This window comes from Frankliniella occidentalis, unplaced genomic scaffold (assembly GCF_000697945.3).
Source record: "Frankliniella occidentalis isolate FOCC.00 unplaced genomic scaffold, Focc_3.1 Scaffold145, whole genome shotgun sequence".
Lineage (NCBI taxonomy): Eukaryota > Metazoa > Arthropoda > Insecta > Thysanoptera > Thripidae > Frankliniella > Frankliniella occidentalis.
In genome coordinates, this window is record NW_026267272.1 from 468,597 (window position 1) to 487,352 (window position 18,756).

General features: G+C 55.7%; 2 protein-coding genes across 5 annotated transcripts in view; one reads left to right on the forward strand and one right to left on the reverse strand.

Moving 5' to 3' along the window:
• Nucleotides 1–18,756, reverse strand: part of LOC113212506 (elongation factor-like GTPase 1) — a 111,757-nt gene that overhangs the window by 63,081 nt on the left and 29,920 nt on the right. Inside the window, exon 17 of one of the 4 annotated variants that reach the window (XM_052270979.1) lies at nucleotides 12,472–12,523. The exons of the other annotated variants lie outside the window; for them this stretch is intronic. Within the exon in view, the coding sequence (XP_052126939.1) occupies nucleotides 12,472–12,523 (52 nt within the window). The remainder of the gene's footprint in view (nucleotides 1–12,471; nucleotides 12,524–18,756) is intronic. 4 annotated transcript variants of the gene reach the window in all.
• The window catches only part of LOC127750165 (uncharacterized protein DDB_G0290587), a 58,257-nt gene that overhangs the window by 14,631 nt on the left and 24,870 nt on the right, over nucleotides 1–18,756 (forward strand). The window contains exon 2 of the mRNA XM_052270981.1: nucleotides 1,342–2,089. Within this exon, the coding sequence (XP_052126941.1) occupies nucleotides 1,568–2,089 (522 nt within the window). The 5' untranslated portion in view covers nucleotides 1,342–1,567. The remainder of the gene's footprint in view (nucleotides 1–1,341; nucleotides 2,090–18,756) is intronic.

The following is an 18,756-nucleotide window of genomic DNA, read 5'->3' on the forward strand; positions in this document are numbered from 1 at the left end:
GTGATGGAGGGAGGGAGGGAGGGAGAGGGGGAGGGAGGGAGACAAACTACGACGACAAACAACAGGACAGGGACCCACCATCTCTGCCTGAGAATTAGCGGGACAGCAGAGAACCTCACAGCGCAAGGAAATAAACTCGTTGTTTGTGGAAAAAGGGCGAAGCGGGAAAAAAATGATATCGCAAAAACAAAGTTTAGGAATGGTATATTGTTATTTTTGTGGTATTTTTCAGAGGAATCCCTTTCTCCCAGTGGCACGGTGCAGGCAGCAGCGCGGTGGACGGGTGCGCCAAAAGTGATGGACGAGCCTGGGGGGGCTGCTGGCGTGCGAGGCAGTGCGTTTTGGATCGTGACCCACCACCGCCGAGGAGGACCCTCCGCGTCGCCCCCGTTGCACAAAACCCTGGAAAGCGTTTAGCGAGCGGCATGACGGCCAGAATGTATTGTGTAACGCACAGCGAGCCGTCGGGCCGCCCCGCGTCACTGTCGCCGCACAAGAGCGGAGGGATCGCAGGGATGGCGTATGCTTGACGGGGAGGGATTCCTGCGGTCGCGCACCTATAGCGGCGGCCGACCGGACCGTGACGGCGATGCGGGGAAAAGCACGTCAGCCGACGCGTCGGAAAAGCGATCCGACACGACAGCAACACCCCGCGCCGCATCAGCTCCGCGCGAGATAGATAGACCGGTTTAATCCGACACACTGCGAAATTGGCGTCGTGAGTTTGGCCAGTGTGCAAGTGCGTTCCGCGAGCGCGCTATGCAGCTGCCCCTATGGTAAGCAGCACGGGGCACAATTACTTGTAAAAGAACGAGCTGCCACCGGCCGGCCCCGCGGTGTGGGCGCCCCAGGCCAGCTCTTATTGGCGTGCTTCCCTCCCCGTCCGCCGCCCAACTCGCGCGCATTCTACCGCCTTTCTTTCCGCGGCACAGTTACTATTACAATGAGCATCGCCCTTTGACACACACACATAAATAAGTCGCTTTCCGGGCATAATTTTCTCCCGCGGCCCCCGCCAATTTGAATATCTGCTTCCCCAGCCGCGTGCCTCCCGCGTAGCGCCCGCACAGGCCCGCACACCACAGCAGGTATGCGAACATGACTTATTTTTCCTTCTTTTTCCGCGTTTCCGTACGACTGGCGCGTGAAGGGCCCGACTGGCAGCGGCGGCCGTCACAAATTGCAATAAGATAAGGTGGAGGCGGCTCAGGCGGGGCGCTGCTAGCTCTCCCGTCCGGATAGGAGAGGGATCCATCAAGCTGGCCGCAGCGGCGAGCGGAACAACATTCGTTTAAATTTAACTACTACTTACTGACTCTTTTGTTTTTCTCTTGTCCACAGGTTCGCATAGGGTGCGAGGGGCATGAGCACCGGCAAGCGCTTGCTCCGCCAAGGGACGTGAAGCGCTCGTCGAAGTGACGGCGACGTGACGCGACGCAGACGCGCGAGGGCGAAGTGACGGCGACGTGACGTAAACGTGACACCGAAGCGACGCGGGGGCGTGACAAGGCGTGACGAGGCGTGACGTGTGTGTTATGTGCGAGCGTGCGTGACTCCGCGCCTGAACATGCTGCCCCGGTCGGCGGTCCTGTGCGCGCTGCTGCTCCTGTGCGCGGCCGTGCTGCTCGCGAGCGCGCAAGCGCAGCAGCAGCAGGCGCCTCTGCAGCAGGAGGGCAAGAAGGCCACCAGCCTGACGCACAAGACGTCGACGACGCCGACGCACAAGACCAAGCCGACGACCCGCAAGCCCAGTAGCAGCAGCAGCAACGCCACGCCCAGCAGCAGCAGCACCACGACGACGAGGGTGAAGGCCACGGCCGCGCCCCCTACCACGCTCACGAGCAGCGGCACCACGACCACCAGCGCAGCGGCGGCCGCCGCCGCCGCCACCCTGGCCAGCACCCTGGCCAGCACCCAGCAGGGCACCACGCTGCCCGCGCTGCCGGGCACCGAGGCGCCACCGACTACTATCATGGACTCGACGGCCTCGACGCAGGCGGCCACGCGCGACGGCGGCGGCGCGGTGGGCTACTCGCCCGCCCGCAGGGAGACGCCCGTGCCGCCCGCGGCGCCCGCCGGCGGACCCCAGGTGAGTCCGACGAGCTGCTGTTCCTGCCCGGTGGTGGAATGCGGTGCCGACTCCCCCGCCCGCTCAACCATTATCCAGGACGGGCATTGTTGTGGTCTGCGGCCCGGCCAGGCCGGCGTGGACCGCCCTGCCCTCTGCGCATCCCCCGCGCGGCAGAGAACTAGGGCCCCGGAAGCGGAAGCACGGCAGGGCAGGGCTCGTTATTGGCAGAGATGCAGCCCACAATCGAGTAGCAGTAATAAGTAGCATCACGGTAAAAAGCATCGCGGGGCGCAGCGTGCGGCGTGCGAAGAGCACGTCCCTCTCCCGATGCGCCCCAAATTGTTAGCAGCGCGTCCGGGACGGGGAGTGGGGGAGGCGGCCGGCGCGGGGCGGCAAGAGCGCGCTCCCCGGAAAGCGTTCATACGCCCCCTCTCATTATCGGCGCCGGCAGGTAGCGCCCGCTGCACTTCCCCAGTGACCTTCCCAATCGGCGAGAGAGGAGGCGAGCCAACTGGGTCGCTCCGCTTCCGCCCCGCCCTGCTTCGACACATCAGCTGTTCCCACCCGACACGCTTACTTTTCTCTTTCCCTCCTCTTCGGGTAAAATAGGTCTAAAAATGCTGGAGTCAAACGCGTCGCTCTGCCAACTTCGTTTCTCTTAAGAGCGACGCTTGCTTTTGTCGCTCTATTTAAGTGACGTTTTGGTAACAATGCTTCATTTTGAGTGACGCACGCCTCTTAAAAGGAGCGATTATCCAAATCGTCATTTGTAAAGAGGCGATGTTTAAATTAATCATTTAACTGGAGCGATGTAAACAAACATCGCTCTAATTGGGAAACGATGCATTCCGTCATTCTTTTTACACATCACTCTAGGCTTCAAGAGAGGCTGGGAATGTTGCTGTGTTATAGATGGGGAAAAATATGAATCGCCGAAATCGGAAATACATAAGAATAGACCTAAGGACACGATCCGACCAGACTGAGAAAAGGCAATATTTCAAAGTATTAAAGATTAAAGAAGAGAGGCAGTCACTTTGATTTAACGTGTAGGCGGTGACACTACAGACGTCGCCTCCTTGTGGGTCACGAGGAACATGAACACGCGCGCAAGGTCGCACCTCACACCGACAACGCCGTCAACAAGAATGCCACATGGTGTAGAGAGACCTACATACACTTCTTTCTTTTCGCGACACGGAGCATCGGTCGGTACGCCGCCGACACGCGCGCGCGCGGCCCGGCGCGGTCGACAACAACGGCATTCCGACAGCATCCCGCGAGGCTCGCGCGGCGCGGGGCACGGCGCGGGGCGCGGTGCGGACGCTCGGCGCAGACACATTTTGTGGGGACGCCTGCCTTTTGCGTGGCGCGCAGAGAGCGCTTTCGCGTCTGACGCTCAGCCCGCCCCGCTCGGCCCGGAACACTCAGACACTTCGCTCGGCGCGCCGTGAGCATGCCCGCTTTATGTACATTGTATCTCCGCGCCTCGGTGGTAATGTCTGCTACATTTCAGAAAGGTCACGCGGCAGACTCTGCAAAAAAATGCAAAGGCAAACAAACACGGAACACGCACGCGCGCGCAGTGTGTTCCAGGAGCCGGCGCGGGCAGAGACGGGGGGCTGCCATAAAAAAGGTGCTGCAGCCGCCTCTCATCCTCGTCCAAACTAGCTGCCCGAGCCATTGTGTGCTTTCAATAATGCAAAACCCTTCGGCCGGGCCGCTGGCAGCCGCTGCTGCGCCTCCGCCAGCCGGTCGCACTCCGCGCGCGCCGTAAAAGAGGCACCAACAGGCGTGTAATAGTAATAAGGAGATATTTCAATACAAATCGCGGATAGCGGGGCCCTTCCTCTCCTCGGCAAGGGTATTCCTTTGTCTCGATCCGCAATAAATATAAATGGCTGCTGCCGCCGCGCCTCGCTCCGCGCCGCGGGCCTCGTTGTGTGCAGAATGCGCCGGGGTGGTCCAGTGGCGGAGGCGCGAACGGACCGAGGCGCAGACGCACCGGGGTACCCGGCGAAAAATAGCGGCGGCCTGGACAGGGGCACAACTGCTCGTCCTGACGGAACAAAAGGCCGCGCGTGTCTCAAAGTATAGAGTTAAAATATAGCGATGTGCACATTTTGCGGGTTGTTAAAATATATGTACTAGGGTTATTTCATTACATCAGTACAGTTTTTTCGACATCGCAAAAACGGTTTCGAAAAACGCCCGACCCACAAAATTCGAGGTGTGCACAGCACATCACTCTAAATGTAAAGGGACAATTTTGTTCCTAACACGAATTTTCCATTAACGTTTATAGTGTGCTCGTGAGTTTTGACCCAGGTTAATCGCCAAAGCATCGCCAAGGCATCGCCAGCGAGGCACTGCTGGGCGTGGAGGTGCGGTGGTGCGGCGGTGAGCGGGCAAGTGGAGCGGAACACAACGGGGGCCCCGCGGCGAGGAGAGGACATCGCACAGCTGGGTCCTAAGTCGCGCGGGCCACGTGCCGAGCCACTGCAATAAACCAGGCGACGCACTCGCTGGCAGGCGATGAGGGCCCGGACCCATACTATCGCCGGCCTGCCAGCATGATCAGGTTCCGAGTAGGAGGCTGGGCTCGCTGGGCAGCGGCCTGGCCCCGTTGGCACCTCGCGAGCCACTCCGGCCGTTGCGTGGGACTCTTTGCTGCACTTCCGTCCACCTCGGCAAAACAGGAATTTCTAGCAAAATAAGCAGCCAGAGCGTTCCCTCCTTTTCCAATAAATGAAATCCGAAGCAGCTTTATTCCATTCGTTCGTTACGTTTGAAGTACTATCATTCTCTTAGACGTAGCACATGATTTTCTTTTTAAAATGACGAATAGGTTTTGAAGCGTGCTCGGACACTAACATCATAGTTTAACTGTTTCCAAACACCGCGTCGCACTCTGTAACCTGCCGCGCGTGCCCCGCTGCATAAATTTCGCATTAGCGCCATGCCCATTTGGATCTGGCGAGCGGCAGCAGTAGCAGTGCTGCTAGTCCCGTCCATCGTTTGTGACAGTGTAATCCCATCTCTCTTTCTCTCTCTCTCTCTCTCTCTCTCTCTCTCTCCGGACCAATCCAATCCAATCGCAATCCCGTAGGGAGATACGCCAAATCGGAGTCCGGGAGCTTATAAGGCGTATCGGCGAGGCGCCCCGCCAGGATCACGTCGTATGCACAAGCACACACACACACACACACACACACACACACGCACAGGCGCCCGCGCGAACGCACGCACACTCTTACAAGGACGTGTGTGCCTCGCGGCGATCTCTCTATTCGCCCGCAGTCTGTTCGTAACCCCGCCAAGTGCAGAACACGCAGCAGGAGCAGGCGGAGGAGGAAGGCGAAAGAGGAAGCAAGGAAAAGAGAAGGATGACGAGGAAAAAAATGTGTCCGTCCGGATGGACGATGTATCAGGCCGCAGCCTGTCTGCCGTGTGTGTGGCGTTATTTATACCGACGATCAGCCTCCGTTCTATAATTGATCTCACTCGACATGCAAATAACTCTTCTACACTGCAAACCAAATAAGATTGCTGTACAAATATGCAATTGCGTCGGGGTGGATGAAGTTATTATATGATGCAAACGATTTGCTGCCTACCCGCGACCATTGGTGAATCTGTGTCCGGTCGCCGTTGAGTAACCATATGCTGATCAGACACGAGAATTTTGCGAGTACTACACTGATAAACCAAGTGTTCAACTGCTCAACACTTGTAAGTGTGCAACCGCAAGTTGAATACTTGCAAGTGTGCAACTCCGTAGTCGTACACTTGCAAGTGTTAAACTCGGTAGATGTGCACTTGCAAGTGTGCAACTCCTCGGTTGCACACTTCCTTAGATTAGACGCTTACTGTGTAGGAAGTGTTCAACCGAGGAGTTGCACACTTGCAAGTGCACACCTACCGAGTTGCACACTTGGAAGTATTTAACTTGCAGTTGCACACTTGCAAGTATTTAACTTACAGTTGCACACTTACAAGTGTTGAACAGTTGAACACTTAGTTTATCAGTGTACAGAGAGAAAACTTTACCGATCAAAAAGAACTTGGGATCAAGACCTCGGAGTTTAAAAAATACGTACGGTTTTTGTTGTGTTTTTACCAAAATTATTTGACAAAAGATAACTCGGCGCCTGGGTAGGCCAACCCGCAGTACACGCATGCACTGCAGGCAAGATGTTGCCTACCTCACAGGGGCCATGAAAGCTGTTGGGCTCAACTTTGCAGGCCTGCAACGGCCGTGGCTAGAGTTGGCGAATGTGCATGGGGGTTAGTGTTTTTGACAGGGCGGCCGTGACCGAAAATTTAAGCCCGTCCCCATCTAAATCAGTTTTGGGCGGATTAAAATTTTAGGCTATACACGCCCTATTAACAACATTATAGGGGGTGATTCAGCCATCTGATGCAAATGAACATTTCAGAGAGTCACCAAGCTAAGCAAGCTAAAGAAAACCCAACAGGGTCTTCTTTTTCCACTGCCGGATCTCCGCAGCCAGCAGACTTAGGGCCGGAGGGGCTTCCACAATTGAGGACCAGAACGCGAGGGTCAGTCAGAGACAACAGCCCGCCCACGCAGAGCCTAACGTACAGCGCGGTGCAGCTCGACCGCTAATCTAAGCAAGCTAAAGTAAAACTCAACAGGGTCTTCTTTCCCCGCACCGCCGCATCTCCACGGCCAAGTGGCATTGGGGCAGGCGCGGCCCCCATCATTGGGGACCTGAACGCGAGGGCCAGTCCGAGACAACAGTCCGCCCGCGCAGAGCCTAACGGACAGCGCGGTGCAGCGCGGCTGCTGCGGTTACGCCCGGCTGGCCGGCCATAGCACGTTTGCCGTGGTAAATCAGCCGCTAATGACGACTCTAAGTGTCACCCGCGGGCCCGATACGATAACTCGCGCGACAACGGAGTATACCGAGCGAGCCGGCGGCCAGAGGAGCGAGCGAGCGGGCAGCAGCGCGACGTGGGGGGAGCTCTCTGCTCCTGACGCAAATAAATAAAATGAAATAAAAAGCAGGGCCGGCGCTCGCGGTGCGGCACATGGCGGCGCGAAGAGAAAGGGCCGCCGGTCCGGGCCCCCGTCCGCGATAACGCGTATGCGACACGCTCTAATCAGCAAGCAGGGGCCTAACGGACAGAGTGTGATCGATAAGGGAGACAGGAGGCTGTCCTCCAGGTACTCGGCGAGGTGGCCCCGCGCGCGCGCGCGCCGGGTCCCGTCGGGTCCCGCCGGGTACCACCGCCGGGTACCGGTGGACAGCGCCGTGAGGACATTCATAACGGCCGCCGGGCCGGCGCTCTCTGGCCGGCGGGGCCCTCCTTGGCCTGCACCACCAGCGCCGTCCATTTGTCTGCATAACAGTCCAGCGGGGCGGGCGGGGCGGGGCGCGGACGAGCAGACGCGCGCGCACTCAAACTGGGCAATCAGGCGAGCCCCCTGCGGCCAGTTGGACCCGACCCGGCCGACCTCTGCGCTCCGCGGCCATGCCAGTGTGTGACGCGGCCGTATAGACGTCGTGCTGCTAAACTTACCGGCGGCGGCGGGAGGATCTCTGCCGACTAGAGCAGTGATGAGCGGGCCCCGTCGGCAGCGGTCACAGCCTGCCGCCCTGCTGCCGGCTGCTCACTGTCAACGCCTCTTCATCAAACTGGATGACGGCTTGATACGCTAAGCTGCCGGGACTGCTGCGCTGGGTGCGCGGTGCGGGACCCGCTACCGCTACTACTACTACCACCACAGCTAGTAGTAGCGGTATAGCAACACCATCCCCGCAACTCAGTCGACGCATATCGAAATGTCAGCCACTGGATTATTAGGCACAAAGATGCATCAGACAATATGATAACAAAATAATAATCAGATACTCAAACTGAGAAAATTTTGCGAAGAAAATCGCATGAACGGCGCATCGTTGTGAATGAGCGCGGATAATATAGAGGAGCACCCACGTGGGAATAGAGGTCAGCTAGACCAGCGCTGCTACAGTGCAAATGCAAAATACCACCCCGGTTAGAAGGCACAATTTTTCATGATGCCTAATACTGCTTCAGCGTGTTACGCACACTGACTACACGTTTCGCGTCCGCCGCTCTCCGTGAGACGTGTGTCGTGCGCGACCGCTTGTCCAACACGTTTCCCGGAGCAGCAGCTCGCTGCCTCGCGCGCGCGAGGCGAGGCGATGCTTTATGGCCCAAACGCTCACAACTACCTGTGAACAGAGGATGCGCCGCCGCCGGCTGCAGGCAGCTGCTAGCTGCTCCCCTAATTGCAGCGGCCGCGACCACCCAGCAGCCGGCGGCGCAAACAGATTTATCGAATGGGGCGTTATATTCGCGCCGGTAATCCAAGCGTCATGCAGGCGGCGGCGCCAGGGCGCGACGCGAAATGGCGGAAGCGTAAAACTTTCTACGACCCCCTCCACCCTCCCTCTCTGTCATGTTCATGTGTTGTGTGTGTGTGTGTGTGTGTGTGTGTGTGTGTAAGAGCGCGTCGCAACGCCGCTCCACTACGTGCGACGTCGACGACGCCTTTTGCCTCCCGCTCGAACGCGCCTACCCCATACGCTGAAGGTGCATTAGGACAGCCAGTTTACTGTAAAGCCCGTAACTAGGCTTTATCGGCGCGCCGTAAATCAGTGACTTTATGCACGCGAGGGTCGGCCAGTGCGTACGGGAAGAGAGGGAGGCGAAGAGAGAGACTAAGAGAGGCGCCGCGGGTAAAAAGACAAAACAAAAAAAGGACTTTCAGGGCACATCGGACAAAATGGCTCGAGGTAGCTGCCAACTGCTTTTTATTGAGGTATTTAGAAAGAGTATTATGCATGCTGCGAATCTCATGCCCATAGGAGAAAACGCGTGTTTTTCTCTTCCGCCTAAACGCCGTTATAGAGTGAGTAAACCACGCGTAACACTTCCTAACGACCGACGCGACGGCATTTGCCAAGCCTTCTCACAAATCGGCGTAAGGGTCAGGCGAGGCGCCGAGCAAAGTGTCGGAACTGACATCGCAGGAGTTACTGAAAATCGAAAATACGACTTATTTATTTTCTACTTCTGAAAAATTTCACGTTGGATTCTATAATATCGTCCTTCAAATATTGTCACTATCCTAAAATAGTGATGTGACTGATAAGTCTCCTGCTTCTGAGCTTATGTAGTAGTAGCTAGTTCAGTGGTTTAGTTTTTCTTTTCTTTTTGTTTTTTCGACGACGTTAAGTTCGTGTTAGCGGGCGTGCAGTAGCGGAGAGGCACCATGCACGCCGCGCAAAGGACACGGCGAGAATTAAGGTTAGGTCGACAAGTAGGAGGTGAAGGTCAGGTGAGCATGTCCCATTTGTCACCACCTTCTCTCTTTCTTTCACTCTCTACCATCCTTTCATTCTCTCTCCTCTATCTGTGTCACTATGCTAGTCTCACTATCTGCACGAATAGGCTGACCTCGCAACTGCAACCCGGCCTTTGACTCGCCAATTAAAACAGGCTCATTCAAAAATTCAATTAAAATTTAATCATTCGATTTTATTTTAAAAATCCCTCCCTGGCAGATAAATGTCAAAAGATAGAGAAAACCAATTACAGAGTGCCCTACAAGACGACCCCAAAATTTTCTCGTTCGCAATTTTCTTGCTCGGAATTGATCCCTGAAAACCAAAGTCCATGTGAAAAGTATCCTTAGACCTTCATTGTAAGTAAAATTCCACAAATAATGAAGCTTTCGAAACAAATCATCCCATCTTTTCTTCTTACACACTCACTCTCTAGAACTATCCTCCCCAACGAGAAAGCGAAGGCGGCAACAACAGCAGCAGCAACACTACGCCGTTGACCCCACCCATACAACAACAGCATGCAATCACACCAAAGGGCAGCGTCCGTTCAGTCAGTCAGTGGAAGCAACGGCCAGCAGTGGTCAGCAGCGGGGAATGCGGCGGGATCCTTTTTGCACATGCGCAGTGTTTCGTGGCGGCATTGCGTCTCCCGAGCGCGCACGCACCTGTCAGCAACTCTTTTAGCGCTCCAATCACTGCAATCGCCTCGACAACCACTACACCCTCGACAACAAGCAGCTCTACACCGCCACTTCAGTGGTGGACAGTGTGTAGCGGCGGCGGGGTCGATATTTCCCACAGCCTGTCTTCATGTTCCCACTCCATTTACATCATATTTTATTACCCGCCAGGCCACTGACGGATCATGATATGATCGCTGAGCGACAGCGCGGCATAAACAAACCATGACAAAACGGCGTCCCGATAAGGACACGAGATATCATAATGACAGGTAATTCAGGACTCCCTTTCTCTGCCCCCCCCTCTCCACCTCACATATTCAAAGGAGTGACACATTGCCGAGGCAGGGAGAAGAGCTCCTCGTTAGGAAAGTCGTATCGAATTAGGCGTGGCCTGACGTAGCAGCGTAGCGCCCGGTGGTCTCGTGAGATCGCGGGCCCAGAGGCGGGAGAGGAGTGGGGAGGTCGATAGCCAGGCGGCTGGTTACGCCTTTTTATGGGCTTTTCCATCCTTAGAATAAGGCGAAGATGGGGTGTGGATTGGGTAAGGACAAGACACCAGAAAAAGAAACTCTCTACAAGCAACGGGGTGCTCTTGAACGGTCCTGCTGGCTGCAGGCCCCTGTCAACGACCGTTTTTTTTTTTATTTACCATCGATGCGACGACGTGGTTGTTCCCACGGGCTTGGCTCAGCTGTCCAAGCCTCTCCCACGCGTCGGAAATAATCCGTGAAATTGTAACAAATTTCTTAAACGGCAGCCGGTGGGGTTTATCGGGCGTGACTGGGCAGCGGGGCAGCTCCGAAACCAGATTATAATTCTCCTGTATCGCGCGCGCAGAAGCGCAAATGTGACAAAAAACAAAACAAGAAAAGCGATACGTCGAAAAAACGCCCAATGGTGGCGAAGGAGAGGTGGTTGGAGCGGGGGCGGCGGGGGACGGCGGGGGGCGACAGGGGCGGCGCTGGTGACTTTCCTCCCACGTAGCCGCACTGCCAGCCGATAGTCCTGGCGAAATGAAAGTCAGCTCAGCCAGGGCATGCAGCGCGCAGTGCGGCCCAGCGCGGTCGCGGAGGCATCGGAATCAGCCCACGGCCGCGCTGCCGCCGCGCCGCGCCACACCTTACCGGATCACGCCCGCCAATGATACGCCCTAATTGTCACAGTGATGATGGCGGCGCGGCGGTGGCGGGCCCGGCAGGACGGGCAGGACCCGGCAGGAGACGGCAGGAGCCGGCAGGAGCCAGCAGGACCCGGGAGATCCCGGCATGATGAGAGTAAGACTTGCCTCAACGGGCAAAGATCGCCTCGATCGTAAATTTACAAACATGTATCTATCACTCACAGTGCGTGCGCCGGTTAATCATTCGAGTCCAAGCCCTAGTTTGGTTGTGAGCGCGCAGATGTATAGAAAGTGGCAAATCAAAACTGTAACATTGTTTATGGTCATAACTCCTGCTCCTGCACAATTCTCTCTTCCTTGCGTTAAAAAAAAAAAGAAAAGATTTTTGGGGGATAATAGCTAGGGTACACGTCTTGAGGTATGGCTAAGAATTAATGGCTATCCACGTGAATGTGCGCGACGCGCCGCCCAGAGAGCCAAGCGCCGTCGCCCGCGCGATCCGCAATGAGAGAGAAGGAAAGGAATGAAAGCATTGAGCGGTGCCGATTTTCTATAGCATTTATGAATCGAGGTCGCATCGCTGGCCGGGCCGCGCGCCGCGTGTTGTGGCGGGGCGGGGCGCCGGCGGCCCCGGTCGGTGCGCCGTGGCGGCGCCGTGGCCGTGGCATTGGCAGTGAACTGACCGCTCTCGATCGCGCCCCGGCCCAGGGCCCGGCACACCGGCAATTGCAGAGGGAAGGCCGGCCGGGCCAGGATGTCCCGGCTGACAGGGCCGCGCGGCGCCCCCGGCCCAGCCGGCGCCGTATCATTACGTGCTCTTCTCTGCGGCCCGCCGCGCCCCGCCCCGCCCCCGCTCAGCTGGGCGCCGCACCACGCCGCGCTCTCTGGGGCAGTGGAAGCACGTCCCATTGCGGACCACGGGCGGCGCGGCCGGGCCTACACCTCTCTGCCCCGCCGCTCTGGGACCGCCCGGGCAGCGCAAACACCTTTGAGAAGGGGGTTTATCGACGGTCGCTGCCATTGCAAATACGGCATTTGCGCGTTTTATGCGCACCGAAAGTGGTGCGCGCGCGACCTCCCACGACCCCGCGCCGGTGTGCCACGCGGCGCCGCACGCACGGCACAAACACCACACGGCCCTGCCTATGGCTACGGTGATGACCCTTAACTGCCAATAACGGCACGAGATTGCACACGACGGTCACGGCGGCCGGCACATTCGTATTGGGATTGCATTTCAGCGATTCGACTCACCCGCCGAGTCGCCCGCCGCCGCCGCCACCGCTCATACCAGCTGCATGCTCACCTGGAACAGCAGCAAAAACATTCATGTAAAGAAAAAAACAGGGCATTTGAAGCGCACAGAAATTGTAAAGCACAATAACAAAATTAGTAACTGTTGTCATTGCATGAGTCTTGATAGTACCATTATATAGCACTTGAAAAACTTAAATTTGAACCATAGTACTAAAGCGAAGAGTTTTTCCTCGTTTTCATTTCGGTAATTCATCGTTTAACGGGCGAGCTCAGCGCCTGCGAGACTCGGGTTAGGCCACCCCGCCGTACACGCATGCACTGCATACAAGATGTTGCCTACCTACAAGGCGCTAGGAGACCTTGCATAGGCTGCGCCTCAGGCTGCGCTTTGGCAGGTTCGTAGGCTTAACATCGAATGACGGGCTTACTTTCTCAAAATAATCTTTTATCTATCCTGGAATAACTTTGCGGTGCTAGTCACGCATATATAAAAAAAAGCTCATGTGTTTTCTGACTAAGCTAATTCACAAAGCCACGACCCTCGACGGGTTGCAAAAGATAGCCACAAGCAATACTTATAATAACTATATAACTAAACTCTAGTTGTCTTTTTTTGCAAACTGTAAACTGGAGTTTTGAGTCATATTTTTTTTATTCATTTCAAAGAGGAGCAGATTAGAGTCACCGGCACGACGGCCCGCGAGCGATCGATCCCTCTGAAAGGGCATAACGCTCTCCCACGCTGGGCGCGCGCGCGCTCGCGCAGTGCCGTCGCGGGCCCGTCGCATTCCGAACACGACTCGCGTGACCCGCAAAGAGGTCCGCGCGCCGATAACGCAAAAAGAGACCGGAGTGCGCCCGGCCTGGTCTCCGGCCGCTCTCGCTTTTACCGAACCGTCCGCCGCCGTCTCCCTCACCGGCCAAAGCCAATTTAAAATTTACGCGGCCGAGTGCCCTCTTCTTCCCCACGCCGCGCCACGACTTGTTTTACGGGGCGTACGTTTCCCCCACAGATTTCTCATTGTCGTTCTGAGTTTTACACGACGTGTCAACTTATATGAAAAGTGGCCGTCATTTGAAATTTACCGTCTCTCATTTCGCATTAACGCGCCGACATTAACGCGTCTTGCAACAGTCTGCAGGCTCTCGGGGGAACCTCTGGTGTGGGAACCTTATGTCTATAGCAGATGGCGCTTCAAGGTGTCTCATAACCACACACACGTGAGCGCAAAACCCTTTCGATAATTGACAGTGAGTGCGAGTGCGCGAGCCGACAGCTGCAGCATCCTCCCCCCGTCCATCCAGGTCACAGAGCAGCTGCGCAGCGCGCGCATGCGCGGGGAAAGCCCACCGCCGGGCGTGCGCAGCGCGGGAAAAGTGAATCGAGTCAAGTTAATAACGACAGCGCTTTTGTTCTGCCGGCCAGCCGATTGGACGAGCGGCGGACAGAGGCCGGCCTGTCAGCGCCGCGCACTCCATTTCGCGCCGCAGTGGGAGGACCGAAAACTACTGACAAGTTCATGGATAAATTTTACCGACGAAAAAAAAGTACTCCATAAATGTAAAATCTCAAGTGATTTTTTATTTTAAAAAAAAAATCCATGAAGGCGGCTTAAGCTGTGTTTTATAGCAAACCGTGATATCAAACATGTCAATGAGATTCAGACTTTTTGTAGTGTGGCTCATTGAAGGTAGGTCGCAGTCCGGGCACGCGCATAGGGCGCTTCCAAGGGAACGAGGCGAGGCAGGCGAACAATGAAGGAGAGGAGCTCTCCAGGTGCTAACTGCACAGCACAGTGGCCGGGCATAATAATACTGAGGGGGAGAAGAAAAAAAACAAGGCTCGCATTAATTATTTTCTTAAAGAAACGTAGTGGAAAACACTGGACATGGCGAATTCCAGGATAATAAAACACGCTCTAGGTAGCGTCACAGCGCCCCCAGACCACACACAAGGCCGAGTGCGACGCGGAGAAGGTAATTCGGGGCGATTATCGTCGATAATCGACGCGTTTAAGTCCCGTGACAACAGAGATGTTTCAATCATTTTCCCTCCCCATACCCTACCCCCCCCCCCCTCTCTCTCCCTCTCTTCTATAACGGAGAAAACATTCCGACGAGCACTACTACTCCATACCACTACTCTGGAGCGGCGGCGCTGCTGTTCCATCTAATCGCGGGCCAATCACTTCCAATCAATAATTCAAACACCCTCTCACACCTTAATCAATAGGGACGCGCCACCGCCCCCGCCGCCCCGGCCGCCCCAGCCCGGCCCGTCACGACGGCCTTGGGGCGGAAAGGCGGAGGGCCGCGAGGAAATTGAATGCAGGCGCCGTTATCTCAATCGCCTCGTCCTGACCGGAGGCGGAGCAGCAGGGAAGGGCGGGGAGGGTGTGAAAAGGAGCCATCCGTAACGAATGTGCATCTTAAACGTGTAATTACCGACAAGGGACCCGAACATGTGCCCCGTTATATGTACTTTTTCGAGCGCGAGAGGGCCCCAAAGCAAAGCAGGCTCTGCTCTCTGAGCCCTCTCTTCGAGTGTCGTAGGAGGGCAATAAAATCACAGGGACACAAAAACTCCCGGGGCCCTCCCCAGTGCGATGCGTTGGGCCTTGAAATACAGCCGGAATGTGTATTAGCCCCGGAGCCCATACGGTGGGGCCGGGAGGGGCTCCTTGACCACATCCATCACAGCGCACAGCGCGAGCTCTCAAACGGAGAGGTATTTAAAGGCCCCAATACGCGCCCGACTCGGACGCCCAGTTTTGTGTGAAAAAGAGTTCCGTTACGCCCCTCATTCACGTCTCTTCCGAACACACACACACACACACACACACACACACACACACACACACACGCGCACGCACACACACACAGAAGGCACCGCGCGCTAGCAGCATGAACTTTAAACTTACAGGGGGGGACAGACACCCTCACAACTCTCGCACTGACGACCATAACTCACGCACGGGCTGCAAGCAAAGTGGCGGCGTTGTTGCGGTAGTCGTTGGAGAGGAAGAGGAGAAAGGGGAGAGGGGGCAGTGGTTTAGGCGGCGCGGCGGCCGCGCGGCGCGGTGGTCTTAGTTTGTGGCAACAGCGTCCTCCTGTTGGAGCACCTTTAATGAGCTGTACTTTACTGCGCGACACCGTGTGTATGTGTGTGAGAGAGAGGTGGGGGGGGGGGGCGAGAGAGCTCACGTGAATGGCTGCGGGGGCTTATAAACCCTAGGCCGATGTCGACCTGATGGGGACACATGTCGCGCATTTACCGCCTTCTCCATCCAGTATGTATTTAGGAGGCGGCATTAAAAGCGAGGCGGCACAACGGACGGTGAGCAGGCCCAAGAGTGTCACGCGCGGGGCGGTGCAACGGTGAGCGGACCCGAAAAACGGACTTCTTGGACCAATTACATTGTACTTGATCCTAGGTTTTTCAAGTTCATTTGTCTTTATTTGAGTGGCATGTACTTGAAAAATCTAGTATTAAGTACAAGAACTCAATTTTTGTGAGACTAGGTGTGAGACGCGGAGCAATACACCGGCGAGTACGCCTGAGAGCGGGACACGCAGGCGGGAGGCGAGAGGAAGCGGTGTATTATTTTCAAATAAAATGCGCATCAAAAGTCTCATAGGAGCAGCCGGTGATAAGGATCTGCGGGAAATAATAATAAAGTTACGCCCACGCGAAACATGGCACACGCATAGCATAAGGCCACTTGTTGAGCACATTTGCAGGGGGGCTTCCACGTAAGGGAGCGCCGTGGGTGTCCTTTATTTATAGTGAGCGGGTGCGTGTATGACGGGAGAGGAAGAGAGGGAGAGGGATGGAGAAAGGAGAGAGTGAGCAAGATAGAGAGAGAGCTTGTTCGTGCAGGAACACACACGCCCACGCCGCGTGCGGTTCACTAACAGTACTTTGCAAACGTCCTGCGACCTTTGCAGGGATGGATGAGAAAGGTGGGCGGGATGGGGCAAAGGGGAGGAGGAAGGGGAGAGAAAGCGCCTTCCGAAATGATCAGCAAATCACCTTCCAGACCAACCAGACACCAGACGCCTGATTCTTCACTAATGGCTGGTCCCAAAGGGCGTATCCTCGTTGTTTTGCTTTGTTTTTAGGAAAAAGGCAATAATGCGGTTAGCACCCTTTTCAAGCCATCATATTTACGATCTCTTTTTTGTATGAGATGTTGCGGACAAGGCAGTGCATTGGCGGCCCGCAAAGAAAGATACTTTCACGACAGATACATACATCCTACATCCAGACATCGTACATAATTTGACATTTGTCTTAGTCACACGCCCCTAAAGTCGGAGTCAAATGTATGACATATTTGAAAGAAAAAAAATCACTGTTCCGTCGCTATTTTCTGTTTCTCTTGCTCGTGTACTTGCATTGCCTGCTCCACTGCCCTTGGGCGCCGTCCACCACCGTCACACTGTACAGCACTGTGACCCAGACATTATTCAAGACACCATCCCATTAGCCCAAACATCGGCGCAGCAGAATGAAGTCGTGTCTGCTTGCTAAACAACTCCGAGCTACTTTGTTTTCCCCTCAAATTCAAAGGGGCGAAAAGCTGGCAGCCTCCCCGCGCCCGGCATCCCAACTCGGTCCACCAAGATTTACATCAAGTCGCAATCGATCAAAGGGACGACTGCAACGTCTTCGAGACCAGAGGCGAGCACGACCTAGGTCGGGCATCATCTACGCTGTCAGATACAGCCGCGACCCGCTAAACAAAAACAAATATAAAAAAGAAATATGTTCCTATCTGCCTTAAGCTTTAATAAAAAAAAACAAGGAACATGGCGAGCGTGAGCGTGTTGGCCGTGGCGTGACTCTCACTGCCAGCGTGAGCCGCACTACACTTCTTCGACTTCCTCGGTACGGCCGTGCGTTCACAGCACACGCACCCCGGTACATAATGGATTGCCGCCTTCCTGGCGCTCTTAGCTCATCCGCGGCCCCATCCCGGACCGCAGCGCCCTGCCGCTGTCACCAAACCCGTCAGCAGGGTCCGGTTGGCCTAGGCCATTCCCTGGACCACACCGCGGTCCCACAGCACGTGTCGCGCCCGTTGGCGTCTTAGAGTGACGTTAGGATGATGGCCGTCAAGGAAAATAGACATTGGCTCGAGAAAAAAATAAATTAAGGCTTATGACAGTACTTGTAACGGGGAAGGTAATAAAAATGTCAGCCGTAAGGAAGAATCCGCATAGACGCGATGAAATGGGTGGCACTCCTCTATGTGACGTTTGCGGCCAGTTTTGATAACAGTCCCCGCCGAGATTACAAACAAGATTTACCCGAACCATTGACCTCTGCCAAAAGAGAAATAACAGTCCATTCGGCTTGCTCTTTCAGTCCGCAGAACGTGTCGCTGATGACGCGGCTATTCAGGAACAAAAATCCGGCAGGGCTGCCAACGCTTCAAAGTAGCAGAGGCTGGCGCTGCAGGGGCTCGCATGCCGCTGCGCGCAGCTTTCCTCGTAAATTCTGTAAACTAAGTACTGGCGCTGCTAAAAGGACAGCCACAGCATCGGCTCATCGCCTTTTATAACTCAGGATTTTTTCCCCTCTCTTAAAATCTCGGAGCAGACTGGGGAAACAGTACCACAGTGTAGTCAAGCCATGGAAAAAGGAGAAGGGCAGGACGAATTTCTCGCGAGTTTGTCGAGTTTTATAAGCCGACCGCCGCCGTCGCGTCCGTATAATTGGCATCTGCGTCTGTCTGTCTGTGTATGTGCGGCGTGCCAATTTACAAAGTGCGAACGCCAAGTGACATTTCTCACCTGAACGTGCCAAGATGAAACGCCTCACCAACCTCCAACGCGCCACGCCGCGCCACGCCACGCCCTCAAGATGCCCTCCTTCGTTCACCACACACACACGTGCGTCCCCGAAACACCGCGCGCACACACAACTTGAGCTAGTCCGGTCTCGAACCCACGACCTTCAGGGGCGCACTTTGTCTTCTAATCCGTTCGTCCAACGAGCCAACGAGAACAAGTTCGTACATCGTCGTATACACGGGGCAGCGCCATCAGCAGTATATTCGCTCGCGCGCGGGGCGGCAGCCGCGGCGGGCGCGGGAAGCACATCGCAAACGGGGCGGCCGACAAGTGGGACGGGCGCGGCGCGCAGATCCGAAATAAACAAGTAGCGCGGTGACCGTGCTGTCAATAAATGAAATGAAGTCACACATCTCGGGGGACAGTCGCTCGTTAGGGAACTTGTCTCACAGCCAGCAAGCAGCTCGCTCTCTGTCTTTGCGC